Genomic DNA, 14,515 nt, shown 5'->3' with positions numbered 1-14,515 from the left:
GACAGTACAAAACTCGATACTTCAATAGATAAGTGGACACAAAGAGCGTTGTTTTAGTGTACTCTCTTTCGAAATTTTATTTGACTTTTGTTCCCTCAACTATGATTCTGTACAGGGACAAAGGAAGGCTTATATCTCACCTGTTATCAAAGGTGAAGGAATTGATTCAGAGGTTTTAAGAAATTACATTCCGACTGTTCATCTCATACGTTCCTTGACAATTAAAGACAATTAAAAGAAAAGTCAAATTTTAAGAGAACGGTTTGATTTTGATACAACAAGCATTTCCCATAGACGCTTGCCCGAATATACTCTGGACTCGTCCTAAACGGGTTAAGACAATTGTATTTTGTGCAGATCAAGCGACGAATTGACTACTATATTCTAACCGTGGTATAGTTTGCAAGAACTATAGGCCACATCCTACAACAGTAAATAACAAACTTATATATCGTCCGGTAAGAAACCATTGCTCTCAGTCAAAACTTATTTTGTCAATCCCCAGATCAACAATATTTTACAGCTGCGTAAAACTTTTCAAACTGACAGCTGTAGAGATATGGAATAAAATTACCCACACATCTGAAAGCAGGCCGATCTATATAGTAAATGTCCAGAGTTTTTGAAAATGCATTTCTTTATTGTCAATGGACTAACCTTTACACTAGATGTCAAAGCGTTATCTTTTTTCATCTTCCCTTGTTTTTTATTTTCTCTCTCATATTTATTTTTCTTCATTTCTTTATTTTCCTTCTTTCAATGTGCATATTATAGACATTACGTCGGTCTTATGCCAAAAGGAAAGGGCCTTAAACCTCTTCCACTGTTGTGCCAAAAGACCCTTAACGCTATAGACTTTGTACACCATTAGTGCCCTTTTGGCATAACATTTTTTGGTAAGGTAATGAGAAACCTAAAATCTGAAAGAACATGTAATTCCAAGAGGAAATCAACATTTACTTGATGAAAATTGGTTTTGAAATGGCTGAGATATCCAAAAACGGAGCAATCCTAATGAAAGGTGGGACCCACCTTTTATTACAATTGCTTTGTTTTACTTTGTTTTTGGATGTCTTAGCCATTCCAAAATCGATTGTCATCAAATAAAGTTTGAATTCCTCTTAGAATGGTATGCTTTGTACTATTTCATAAGTGGTTTCTTGGTACCTATCAAAAAGATAAAAGCCCAATCCTCATCTTTACCAATACTATACCATCCCTTTAATTTATTATTTTGTGTGGTATTCGTTATAGGTAAATATGGCTTATCATTATCATACGTGTATCAAAATTTGCGCACTTTTTTGAACGTCATGTGCCTAATTATGCACAGTAGCACAGTCAAACAGCTCCATTATTCTGAAGTTCATGTGCCTTGTTCTTGTTCGTGATATTTACATTATTCACCAATGCTCCTACACACACACAACCCCCAACCCCCCTCCCACCCCCCCCCCCCAAAAAAAAAAAATGAATAACAGACGAAGAGTATAAAATCTCCGAAAATTTGTGAATCTGAAGAATGATATACCTTAGTAGTAGGGAACAAAAATGACATCCTTATGTACAGTGCCGTATATACGGCACTGCTTATGTAGGAGCAAGTGCTCCCTCTCTCGTTTTCAGTGTGTATGTTTTCCGCTCTTGGGCGCTCTTTGCACACGTTTGCAAATGAATGGGTCAATCACACACACACACACCGTACACACCACCGCATCTATATCCATCAATCACACGTCAGCGAGATACCGGTAGTTTCTTGCAACATCCGCCGGTAAAGTTGTGTTATACCGTGTACGAAGACATGATTTGTGTTTTTCAAATCACTTCGATCGAGAGGATGAATCTTACGTTGTCTACTCAAATTTCCATATGTTACCTGCGTATCCAGTGATCTAACTATGAAGCTCATAAGCAGAGACTTTGAAAAAGATGGGGCCGGGTAAGCGAGAATTCTTTGCCATTCATTCATCCTTCCTCAGTCCCACTAACAGTGACTAGCGTTTGTGAATCTTCTTGATTGCTACTTTGAAGAATTTATCGTTTGCTATGCATCTGCCATCGAAACCAAGCTCTTTTGCTGAGTAAACTCCAAAAGTAACAACAGTTTTTGACTTTTTTACTTGATATACATCCTAAACTGAAAGTGTAGATGCACTGGAGAGACCTAGCTAGATCTAGACAATTTCTATAACATGATCTATTACTGGTTAAAATTAAATAAATTTCCTTTAGGTCCTAGTGTTTATGCTCTTCCTAGAATCTAAATAGTAAATTACTAATTATCTAGTCTAGATATAATTATGAAGGCTACTTGACATTATTTATCATGACAGTTATGGTGGGATGCATGTTCATCCGGTCCTGTTGTTAATTGATAAAAAAAGGTAGATCTAGATTTTTATATGCAGACTGATTTGTACTCGAGTCATGTAGAATCGAATCTATTAAATGGAATGGGGTTCTAAACTAATAATTAAATAGGTCTGATTCTGGAATTTTGGAATCGTGGCAAACTTGTGAAATAAAATAGGTCCCACCAGTATGGTGGCCGGCGGCTTTCCTGCTATACTCGTGAATTCAGCCCCACTGTTTGGTATTCAACAGTAGGCCTACAGTCCAGAAGTCATAACTTGAGCACAGTGGTGGTGGGGCTTTCTTCCACAGTATGTGGTCAACTGTGGAATGTGGTCCCACTAAACAGCATTTAGACCTACATGTGAATGATACAGCAGCATGGCTGATTTCGGCAGTATAGCATCTTTCATCCTTCCTTTTCTCCTGTTTTCCTTTTGTTCTTTTATCTTTCTCCCTTTTATTCTTGGAAAGACTTCCTAGTGTCCCTTGACAAATTTAACCATAGATACTGTACAACCCTAACCTAACCCTAACCCTAACATTTTTCGATAACACACAAATGCATGCGCATGGCATAGGGGCCCATTTTAGGATTTTGCCAGAATCATTTTTGTTTTCGTTTTTGATAGATAGTGCATGTACATGTCAAACCTTTGTCTGTATGATTATGCCCCTTACTTAGTCTCCTCCTTTGCCCTTTCTCAGGCAAGTCACCCTTATCCCTGAAGATTCCGAAGACATGTGGCATGCCTACAATCTGGTTGCCCCTGGCGACAGCCTCCGCTCCACGACGGTGCGCAAAGTGACCACGGAGTCGTCGACCGGCAGCAGCAGCAGCAATCGTGTCAGGACGGTGCTCACCATCTCGGTGGAAGACATCGACTTTGATAACCAGGCCTGCATGCTCAGGGTCAAAGGTCGCAACATTCAGGAGAACCAGTATGTGAAGGTGAGTGAGAAAAGACGACACAACTTATTTTCTACTACCCGAATTGTCTTCATGCATCCCTTTAAGACGAATACAGTGTACATATCAATTAAACTCCAGGTCAACAATGGTCAAGTTTTATCAATAATAACACACTGTGTTATTTACTTGATACCACAAGTATGGCACTTATATGTTTCAATTGCAAGTCCATTGATGGTTATTTCAGAATATTTTTAGAATTTGGTTTGCTCCCAATATTGTAAATATTAATGTTTTGAGCAATGCTGCTAAATAGTAAAGGATAAGTTGGAGAAAGAACAAAAATGTCACCACAATTTATGACATACTTGTTACAGAGTAGTGGATCCAGAGAGGGTGCCCTGGGCGCCCCCTTTATATTTTGTGAAAACAAAAGAAATAAAAAGAAAATGAAAGGGGGTGCGAGTGCCCCCCTTTAATTTGTGAAGAAACCATCTTTGGCCCCCACCCCACACCTTTACGGAATTCCTTGATCCAGATTCTGGCCAGATGTATCTTAATGTTGTTTCCTCAGCTGGTCATTTGAAGTTGTGTTTTTAGCATGCAGCATGACCTATTTAAATTTAATTTTGATTCCCTTATATTTTTTTTTTCCAGAAAAGTAATAACCCTTTGCTGTCTATGAATTCAAACTATGATGAAAATCATGGTTTAGAGAAATCTTGGTTAGTTATTTTGGCTGTTGTGTATGTTCTGAAAATATGTATGTCTGTAAATTTGCATGTTTAACACAAACCTATATTTATTTCACAATGTTTCCTTTTTTCCAGATGGGTGCTTATCACACATTGGATCTGGAGATGAACAGAAAGTTCACTTTGGCCAAACAGTCTTGGGACATTGTTGCCCTGGAGAGGATAGGTAAGTGTCTGGTTCTACAGTGATGTGAGCTCTGGCTCTTGTTGATATATCATTATGACAGATTGCCCTCTAGCTCTGGATTTTAGGACAGAAATATACTGGAAAAAGAGAAAAGTTGTCCTAAAGTCAGCTGAATACAGTGCACTCCTGTTATAATGAAGTCCTCGGGACTGGCTGTTTTCTTTTCTTATATTTTTTTTAAATTGAAATTTTATTATAACTAAACAGTATAGTGTATAGATGATAATTTTGGGACCTGAATTTTTATTTCATTGAAACAAGGAGTTTTGTTATAACCCTGTTTGTAATGGGAGTGTACTGTATCTGGGCTATAGCGGAGTGAGAATTGGAGTCAAATTTGGCAAGTGTGTAGAGAATAGTAAATCTGCTGTCAGTAAATCATGAAGCTGTCATGATCATTTGGCACTGACTCTCCTGGTGTAGAAATGATGTTTTTCTCAAACTTGAATATAGGAATCGACTGTTGTTGTCTTTCAGAATGAGTTGTGACGTTCAATCATTTTAAAAAGAAAAATGTAATGTCCTTTTCCTTTTCATCCTGCACCTCTTTCTCTTCTCTCTTCCTCAACTGCTTCTTTCCCCTCATCAATCCCCCATCCTCTTCCCCTCCTCCTCCTCCTTCTCTCTCTTCTTCCTCCTTTCTCTTCCTCCTCTTCCTCCTCCTCCTCCTCCTTCTCTTCCTCTTCCTCCTCCTTCTCTTCCTCTTCCTCCTCCTCCTCTTCCTCCTCCTCCTCTTCCTCTTCCTCCTTCTCCTCTTCTTCTTCCTCTTCTTCCTCCTCTTCCTCCTCCTTCTCTTCCTCCTCCTCCTCCTCCTCTTCCTCCTCTTCCTCTTCCTCCTCTTCCTCTTCCCCTCCTCCTCCTCCTTCTCTCTCCTCTTCCTCCTTTCTCTTCCTCCTCTTCCTCCTCTTCCTCCTTCTCTTCCTCCTCCTCTTCCTCCTCCTCCTCCTCCTTCTCTTCCTCTTCCTCCTCCTTCTCTTCCTCTTCCTCCTCCTTCTCTTCCTCTTCCTCCTCCTCCTCTTCCTCCTCCTCTTCCTCTTCCTCCTCCTCCTCTTCTTCTTCCTCTTCCTCCTCCTCTTCCTCCTCCTCCTCCTCCTCTTCCTCCTCTTCCTCTTCTTTGTCTCTCCTCCATCCCATCCCCCTCATCACTTAACCTCCTCTTGACCCTGGTAGACATGGCATGCGACCCCACCCAGACTGCCGACGTGGGCGCGGTCATCATGCAGGAGGGCCTCGCCCACATCTGTCTGGTCACGCCCAGCATGACTCTCATCCGGGCCAAACTGGAGCACAACATCCCTCGCAAGCGAAAGGGCTTCTGCCAGCAGCACGACAAGGGACTCATCAGATTCTATGACGCAGTCATGCAGGGAATCCTTAGGCATATCAACTTTGATAGTGAGTACAATAGTAACCTCCACCCCCATAAGATTTTAATGTGAGTTTCTGCAGGTTAACACAGATTATTCTGCGGTCATGTATTACAAGGACAATTTCTTTACAGAGTGACTGAATTCTTACATTAATAAATGAATGAATAAATGATACCTATAGATAAATGAGTTATGCATTGATGAATGAATGTTGCCATCATAGTGTAAAATGTCCACTCCTGAAATCATAATAGCAAAAACTTGTAATTCATGTTATTATTTATGATTTCCATGTGACTGGAAACATTGGCGACACGAAGGTTACAGTGACAAGGTGAAGGAAATTGTGAAGGAAATGTCAGTTCGAAAGCAAGAGTTCCATCTGAAAAATTGTGGAATGGTTTTCTCACCATTTACTGTCCACAAAAGAAACGAAGTAAATTGAAAAGATATCCTGTGGATGAAATGATTAGTCAAAATGTGCAATTGTCACCATAAGTTCTCCAGATGCACTTTCCCAAGTCATTACCCAAGAAATATCGATTTGCTTTATAGAATGTACATTTGCAAGTAGTTTTTTAGAGTAAATTTTATATCATGCTATCTGTGTAGACCAGGAAATTCATAGAATGAAATATAAACGCTATCAGTACTGATTTGAGCAAATCGAACTGTGAAAGTGCTGTCCCGAAAACTTTCTCAAGCATTTATGGAGAGCATTCCTTTGAAGACCCAAACAAATCAAATCAACTGGAAATGGAAACAAAAAATACTTAACACAATTTTGTGTCTTGTGTATTCTCATGTGTTAGTCTTCCTTCAACTGAAGTATCTCCACTGAAAGACATGATGGGATTTTGTAAGGAAGTGCAAAAAAAATTAATGGACTGTCTCTTGTGTTTCTTTTTCTTCTCAGTTGTTAAATGTGTACTGGTTGGGAGTCCTGGATTTGTGAAGGTAAGATCCTGCTTGCAAGAGCTTTGAATCTGCTCGTTATGTCACTGGTAGATTCCTCAACCCGTTCAGGACGAGTCCCGAGTATACTCGGGCAAGTGTGTATGGGAAATGCGTGTTGAAGCAAAATCAGCCCATCCTCAATGGGTTAATTAATGACGAGTTCATTTGGACTATCAAGAATTTTGTATTTTGTAGAATTTTGTCTCATTGTCAAACTCACAATATATTGGCTGAAAAGAGAAAAACTGATGAACCAATGGATTGTTTTTGTCAGACAAGGCTGTTGGCTCTGGGATGTATATCGGTGGGGTGACAAGACCTTGTATCTCAAAAATGTCAAATACTCATGAGAGAGAGAAAAAAACCCAACAAAACATGGCAGCTAAAGCACACTATTAAATGTGATAAAATTTCCTTTGACGTGCCATGGTAGCTTCATTTCTGGGGTAAGACAGCTAGGATTTCAACAATACATCACTTAAAGTAATTATCTTACCATTAATTTAAAAAAAAAGTCACTTCACTGAACTTTGAGATACAAGGTCTTGTCACCCCAGCGGCAAAATTCCTTTTTACCACAACTAACAACAACAAATACAATCTGTCCTTCAGCCTTTGATGTGTCAAATTTTGTGTGGAATAGTTTAGTGGTTTTATTGGACAAGGAATCTGATTTTCTTGAGTTTTCCTTACTTGAATTAGTTTGCCACTTCTTTACCCATATATTAGAATGCACTGCTATGACAGCAGATCCGAGAGACACTCTGTGTACCGACTTGTTTTTGAGTTCCTTACATAGAAATGTGTACTGGTATAAAAAATTTAAAGGTCCCAATGCAATCTTCAAGTATGTTATACTCGGTCAAATACACACAAAAAAGGATTACCTGGTACTTTCAGTCTTTTCTGCAGCACTGAATCAGCACTGAATCTCATACGTTTCATTTTGTTTACTTCCAGGACCAATTCTGTGAGTACATGTTCCAGCAGGCGATCAAGCAAGACCTGAAGATTCTGCTGGAGAACAAGTCAAAGTTTGTCCAGGTTCACGCCTCCTCGGGACACAAGCACGCTTTGAAAGGTTGGTGGGATTTTAACCCTTCTGTGCCAAAGAGTCTAATATGCAGAGATTTCACACACAAGTCTGTGGACGGTAAATGAATGTGGCACGCAGAGAGTTAAACAGAGTTCACTGTGCTGTCTGTGGCAGAATCACTTGATTTACAAGTCTTTCTTTTTTAACCCGTTGAGGACGGACTGATTTTGCTACAATATGCATGCATTTCCCATAGACGCCTGCCCGAGTATACTTGGGACTCGTCCTCAACAGGTTAACAATGCACATTCTGCATATTTTCACTCCAGAATTCCAGTCCCTGTTTAAGTGGAGATCTATTTCTTTGACTTTGTCCTAGAAATCCTGTCAGACCCTGCCATATCGGCCAAGCTTGCGGACACCAAGGCGTCCGGCGAGGTCAAGGCACTGGACCAGTTCTACTCCATGCTTCAGACAGAGCCCGACAGGGCATTCTACGGGTGAGCCAGAACACGGCTGGAACATCTCAGTCTCATTTCTTAAAAGATGTTTTAATGGCAATTCTTGCTGGAGTGGCAACCTACTTGTAGCAACAGCCAATCAATAAGCAGGGTTCTTCATTACCATGACACTTGCCATTGCAGCAAGAGTTGCTGTCGTAGCAAGTTCTCATGAAATGAGCCATGAATGATATGCCTTTGATTACTCCAGTGGGGGTCTTCATTTGTGTTTCAGGTTTGTAACTACCGCACTGGTAGGCGCTTGGCATGAGATGTTGGAAATGCTTTACAATAAGAGGCTTTGAGAGGGGTATGAGAAGTAGATTGTACACCAGAATAATGCTAGTCCAATTCAAGGGAATAATGCTAATGAGAATGAATTCAAATGACAACCTACCGCTTTGTGGGTGCCATCACACTCTGCTTCTTATACTGACATATGATGCAATACAAAGGGAAGGTCATAGCCTCATATGTTTATGTCCAAGTTGCTGATCTAGTCCACGGCAGCATCACTAGGTTTGGCAAGTTCTGTAGGCCCTCCTGGAAACTTCCGCAGGTGGCAGTCCTCCACAATGTGACACAGTTGAGTTGGGATGGCCGCAGTCACACGCCGGACTATGCTCAAATCCCCATTTATGTACGCAGTGACCTGCCCTTGCATGGAGGGTTTGGATGCGGTGCAGGGTGAGTCACTGCTTCTGAAGGAGGCTGAGGCCCTGTGGCATTGTTGTTGGGTCAGTGATGGTGTCGCAGGTAACTGCAACCACTTGATTATATTATCATTGTATATATCCTTGCTTGTTTTCCTTGTCTTTCTAGACTGAAGCAGATCCAGACAGCCAATGAAGGCCTTGCCATAGAAACTCTCCTAATAAGTGATAAACTCTTCAGGTGAGTTTGCACACCTACGCCCATATTTCAGTCCTCTTTATAGTCTCCATAGTCTTTAAATTGTCTGTTCTCCCTTTTTTGTTAGACTGCACTTCCTACCCCTCTGTTATTTCAATCATGTTTTGAATGGGTTACGATGGCCCAATTTTAACAAGTTATATATCATTTTAAAGCTTAGAGCATACCCTTTAAAAATATGTATATAGACAATTCAAAATTCATTTTGGTCTATTTTTTGTGGGTTTTGAGCTTGGCAGTCACATATGTTGGTTTTTAAGACATTGCTGTGCACAATTTTTTGTTGTTGGTTTGTTAAGAAAGCAAAAGCTCATTGCCATGGTAACAGCATAGGATGACAGAAACATTGAGGAGAAACCTTGCAGACTTATCCAAATAGTTACTGTCATAAGCCAGTGCTGTCAGACATTGGATATGGGTCACCATCGATGAGGGTTCTGGATGTGATCTGTTTAATTTAGCGTTTTGCCCACTATTAATGCAGCATTGGACACTGGGAGTCAACAGTTGAAGTGAGAATACTACTGTAAAAGTGTTGAAATTTTCTCACATTTCGCGCAACCAGAAGCTAGCGCGAAAATAAAAACACGCGAAAAATTTTTCGTGCCATATGACCCAGTAGTTGATGTCTTGTTTCCGCGGAATGAAAAACATGCGAAACTCTTCTTACACGGCCAAGCGCGAAAAATTAGTCGCGCGAAAATATCCCAGAAAATATCTCAGAAACCAAACTCCTGTGGTCTGATGCTGTATCTAGTCATGATAATTTGACAATACATTGGCAGCATTTCATGGGGTAGAGTAAAACAAAACAAAATGAACCAAAACAAATAAAGAAAACAAAACCAACAAAAATCTATCATTTGATCTCTTTGCTGTTCATTTCTAATTTTTTTCCTTGTTGCAGAATTTTACACAAACCTAACTGCTAAAATTTGTAACAGATTTTTAAATGGGAAGATTGCTGATAATTTTTCAACCAATTTACTGCCTTTAACCCATTCTATCTAATCTTTCTCAAATATGAGATATTCAAAGAAATACAGAGTTGCCAATTTAACGGTGACATGGTGATAATTTCTGCAGCAAACCTTCCCGAGGATTTGAATGCTACATATTTAACAGCTAAGAGAAAAGGCTGCTTGTACATATCAGACCCAGAAAGATTTTATGTTATTTTATCTTTTTTAATTCAAAGTTTGTGAACAATGTCCACTGAAGTGTGTTATCTGTGTTACTTGCCTATTTACCTAAAAGGTTTAGGTCAAAATTTACATATCTCAATCTATTTATCTGTGTGCTTGCCTATGTGTCTGTCTATCTTTTTGTTAGTTTGTCATAGTATGCATCTAGTAACTATCAGTCTATCTATCAACCTACCTGTACAAACACATACAAAATAAAAAGTTGTTTCTCGAATGTTTGGATGTCATATTGTTTCAGATCATCTGACATTGTCAAGAGGAAAGTCTATGTAGATCTGGTTGAAAGCGTCCGAGAGAACGGAGGAGAGGTCAAAGTCTTCTCGACGCTGCACGTATCGGGAGAACGTGAGTTGACGTTTGCCTGGGAGTCCTGTCTGAAGCAGCCATTTCTCTTAGCTGTTAAATATGTAGCATTCAAATCCTCGGGAAAGTTTGCTGCAGAAATTATCACCATGTCACCGTTAAATTGGCAACTCTGTATTTCTTTGAATATCTCATATTTGAAAAAGATTAGATAGAATGGGTTAAAGGCAGTAAATTGGTTGAAAAATTATCAACAATTTTCCCATTTAAAAATCTGTTACAAATTTTAGCAGTTAGGTTTGTGTAAAATTCTGCGACAAGGAAAAAAAAAAATAGAAATGAACAGCAAAGAGATCAAATGATAGATTTTTGTTGGTTTTGTTTTCTTTGTTTGTTTTGGTTCATTTTGTTTTGTTTTACTCTACCCCATGAAATGCTGCCAATGTATGGTCAAATTATCATGACTAGATACAGCACCAGACCACGGGAGTTTGATTTCTGCGACTTGGCGAGTTAAGTGTTGAACCCACAGATAACATTGAGTGGGACTACTACAACAAATAAACGGTTTCATCCAGTTACCTGGCCGAGTACCTGACTGGTCTGATTCTCCGAGCTTTTTTTATGATAAATGGTTGCATGTATAAAGACCATTTAGGAAAATGTAGGCCAAGCTAGGACACTGGGACATGGTAGGAGTTGTGTACTTTGTCATTCAGTGCTTTAGATCTGTGTGGAGTTGCTGAAAAATGTGATGCTGTATACAGTGCCCTCCCGTTATAACAAACACGGTCACAACGAAATTCCGATTAAAATGAAATAAAAATTCAGGCCGCAAATTTATCCTCTCTTTGTTTTTTTATTGTTTATTTGTTTGGTTATAACAAAATTTCGATATGACGAAAGAAAACAGCCGGTCCCGAGGACTTCGTTGCAACGGGAGTCCACTGCATACAACCAACCCACCTAAAGTCACTTTCTCTGTGAGAATGTTGGTTCAAAGAATTTTGAATGTCTGGATATGTTAATTTGTGTCTGTCCTTCATGCTAGTTGTGAAGACATTGTCTCTTAGATTGCATACTTGTTCACGTCTGTATAAATATGTGTTACTTTATTTTATCGTTTTTAATGTTTGCCTATATGTTTGTAATTGTATGCAGATGTCAAATTGTTATCGTTATTTCAACTGCTTTTGTGAAAAAAAAAATCTAAATCAAGAGCAGCTAGTCTGAAGCTTCAATACCAAAGTATGACTGAGATGTTGCGATATGTATTGAAATGACAACACTGCCAGTTCAATTAGAAGTAACATGTACCACAGTCTAAAACAGTGTAAATGATAAATGTCCCGATGTGTGGAATCATCACAACTACCTGTATTTCTACCTATCATTCCTGTAGAACTCGACCAGCTGACGGGACTGGCGGCAATACTGCGATTCCCGATGCCCGACATCGAAGACGATGACAGCTCCGGCTCAGACGACGACTGAGAGAGATGACTACAAGATGAAAACAGACTTAATAATATATACAGATATATGTTGACATATGTATCGAGCGCAGATATTCAAATTTTCTTCTAACGCCGGATGGATTTGTCACATTTTCCTGTGAGGATGATGTGGAGAAATGATGCATCAACTCTTTTTTCTTGGTCATCCCATGTGGGAGAGGATTCCCTCGCAAGAATGGAGATATGTGTGCAAGGTGGTGGGGAAGAAATCTTGAGTGTGAACAGAGCTGGCCTGGTGGTATGTCTGGAGTTCAAATTGACATGTACCGGGATGTCCAGCTCGTGGGGGAGAGCAGTGGTGGACTGAAGACTGGACATATGTTCATTTAATGGCTGGGGATGTGTTCCTCCCTTTTCTCAAAATCGATATTTGAATAATAATTTTTGATGCCAAACTTTTGAGAATCAAAGTTTGTGTGAACGACCCATTAGCGTGGGGTTTGACTCGCACACAGAAATGGAATACACCCACCATGTAGGTTTCTCAATCAGTCTCATGGTATGATGTCTCTTTGTGATGGAATATTAAATACGTAGATATGGATTTATTAGCGGTGTAATCAAAACTTGACATATCTGCTGGAGTTATATTCTCCCTGAGAGATTATATTTTCCCAAAGTGTGCAGCACTGGAGAAAATTTCTTCTTGAGGGGAAACCATAGATCCCAAGGGACTGTCAAGTGTTACATTACAACAATTGACAAAACAATATTTGTCATTCTATATGGTCTACATAAATACTCTACACCTTATCTAATTGTCTAGTGTGGAGTCACACCAGTCTGAATGGTTGCAAAGGTGCATGTTATATGTCCCATTGGCAGCCAGTGAAATTCTGAAATTATACAAATTCACTAGTATTTGAATTGACATCACTGCTTGCAATATGATTTCAATTTTCACTGCATTAGTCACATGACTGTTATATCCCAATTTACTGACTTGTATGTATGTAGACCATTTAGTATAAACCTTTGGCAACAGGTTGACATAAAATGATCATGCGACTGATGATACATCTACTGTAAAACAAATTTTGGGATCGCCAAGATTCGCAAAATTAAAATGCACGCGAAAGTTTTTGTCTACAGTATGTGCATTGAACGCCAGTGGCAATTTGCGAAAATTTCATGCCACAAATATATCATGCTTTACAGTATTTGATGGAGAGATTGTCAGTTAACCGCAGGCAGTGCATATCGCAGGCAAAGTGATTTGCAAATTCAAACTTGCCACAAACTCAAGTGGGTGACCTCACAAAGGAGGAAGAATGTAATCATGAAGAAAATCAATGTGATTGGCCGAAATCTCCCAGTATTGTAATTTATTCACTGAACAGATTCTTGTAGTTTGTTTTTCCAAATTAAGATCCTCTGAGAAAGGAGGGTTCATGTTTAAACTTACATTGTCCGATTCTGCAATCACAAATACATGTAGTTTCATTCTTTTCTCTGATTCTGACAGAGACTAAACCTTCAGCAAGATGTAGCAGCAAGTGTAGCAAGCTTGTGACATATAGGAAAAGTGCATGTTTCTCAAAGCAGATGTGACAATAAATGAATGCATAAAGTCAGATTATTTCTCCCTCTTGTTTTCTTGTGTGGGTGTTTCAGATAAGATGGCTGTGATGAAGATGTTGCATCTTGTGGCTTTCACCCAAGAAGATAAATGGAGATTAATGGTACTGTTTGAGCTGTGAATTATTTTTGCGTGCAGATATTTTTGCAAACGAGCAGGTCACAGACATTTTCATGAGATGTTGTTTTCACGAATTGACGCCGAGGCTATTGTAAGTGCACTATCAACCTAGCGCACATCAACATTTTTAGTGTTGATAAATTTGCAGCCTAACAGTGATTTGTGAAACTTGCAAAAATTAAACCCTTGTGAAAATAACAGCTTGTACAGTATAATGTTCAGTGTGTATGTGTGAGCGTGTGTGTGTGTGTGTGTGTGTGCGTGTAGGGGGGGGGGGAGAATAAGCAATTACTGTAAAACGAGGAATGTTCGTGTGCACTTTAATTTCACGGATTTCGTGAGTGCCAAGATTCGCCCCAAGATTCGCAAATTTCTTGTCTACATTATGCATTGAATGCCAGTGGCAATTTGTGAAAATTTCATGCAGCGAAAAAGGTCGCCGGTTCCCATTCCCAAAAATTTCATGCCGCGAATATATCATGTCTTACAGTACAGTGTATAGGGATGGACCTTCTAATCTTGATGGTAAATATGCTGCCTGGTCTCACATTATTGTCAACACCATGCAAAGAAGCTGATGATATGTCTTTATGACTTAAAGGTAGGGGATACCTTTTACAGAACTCCCAAAATGCAGCAAAACATTAAATATGAACCTCGGGGGACTTGTTTAGGCCACTGCTTAGAAATTGGGAAGTCAACAGTTATCTACAATTTGAAAAATGCACATAACTCAACTACTCAGTAGTTCTGTGTGTCAGCCACACTTAAGCCCTTTTGTTGCAGTCTTCTGTATTTTTTATCTA

At 39.4% G+C, this 14,515-nt stretch overlaps 1 protein-coding gene across 1 annotated transcript; it reads left to right on the top strand.

Moving 5' to 3' along the window:
• The first annotated feature begins 1,753 nt into the window (after positions 1-1,753).
• On the top strand, positions 1,754-13,678 carry LOC140227316 (protein pelota homolog). Its single transcript, XM_072307733.1, has 10 exons — positions 1,754-1,942; positions 3,064-3,307; positions 4,099-4,189; positions 5,381-5,605; positions 6,497-6,537; positions 7,498-7,618; positions 7,953-8,073; positions 8,896-8,967; positions 10,429-10,535; positions 11,896-13,678. The coding sequence occupies exons 1-10, from the start codon at positions 1,902-1,904 to the stop codon at positions 11,985-11,987; spliced, it is 1,155 nt and encodes a 384-aa protein (XP_072163834.1). The 5' UTR covers positions 1,754-1,901; the 3' UTR covers positions 11,988-13,678.
• Positions 13,679-14,515: the final 837 nt, after the last annotated feature.

Source organism: Diadema setosum, chromosome 4, assembly GCF_964275005.1.
Source record: "Diadema setosum chromosome 4, eeDiaSeto1, whole genome shotgun sequence".
Lineage (NCBI taxonomy): Eukaryota > Metazoa > Echinodermata > Echinoidea > Diadematoida > Diadematidae > Diadema > Diadema setosum.
Note: the sequence above shows the minus strand (reverse complement) of the source record. Positions and strands in the feature narration are given on the sequence as shown.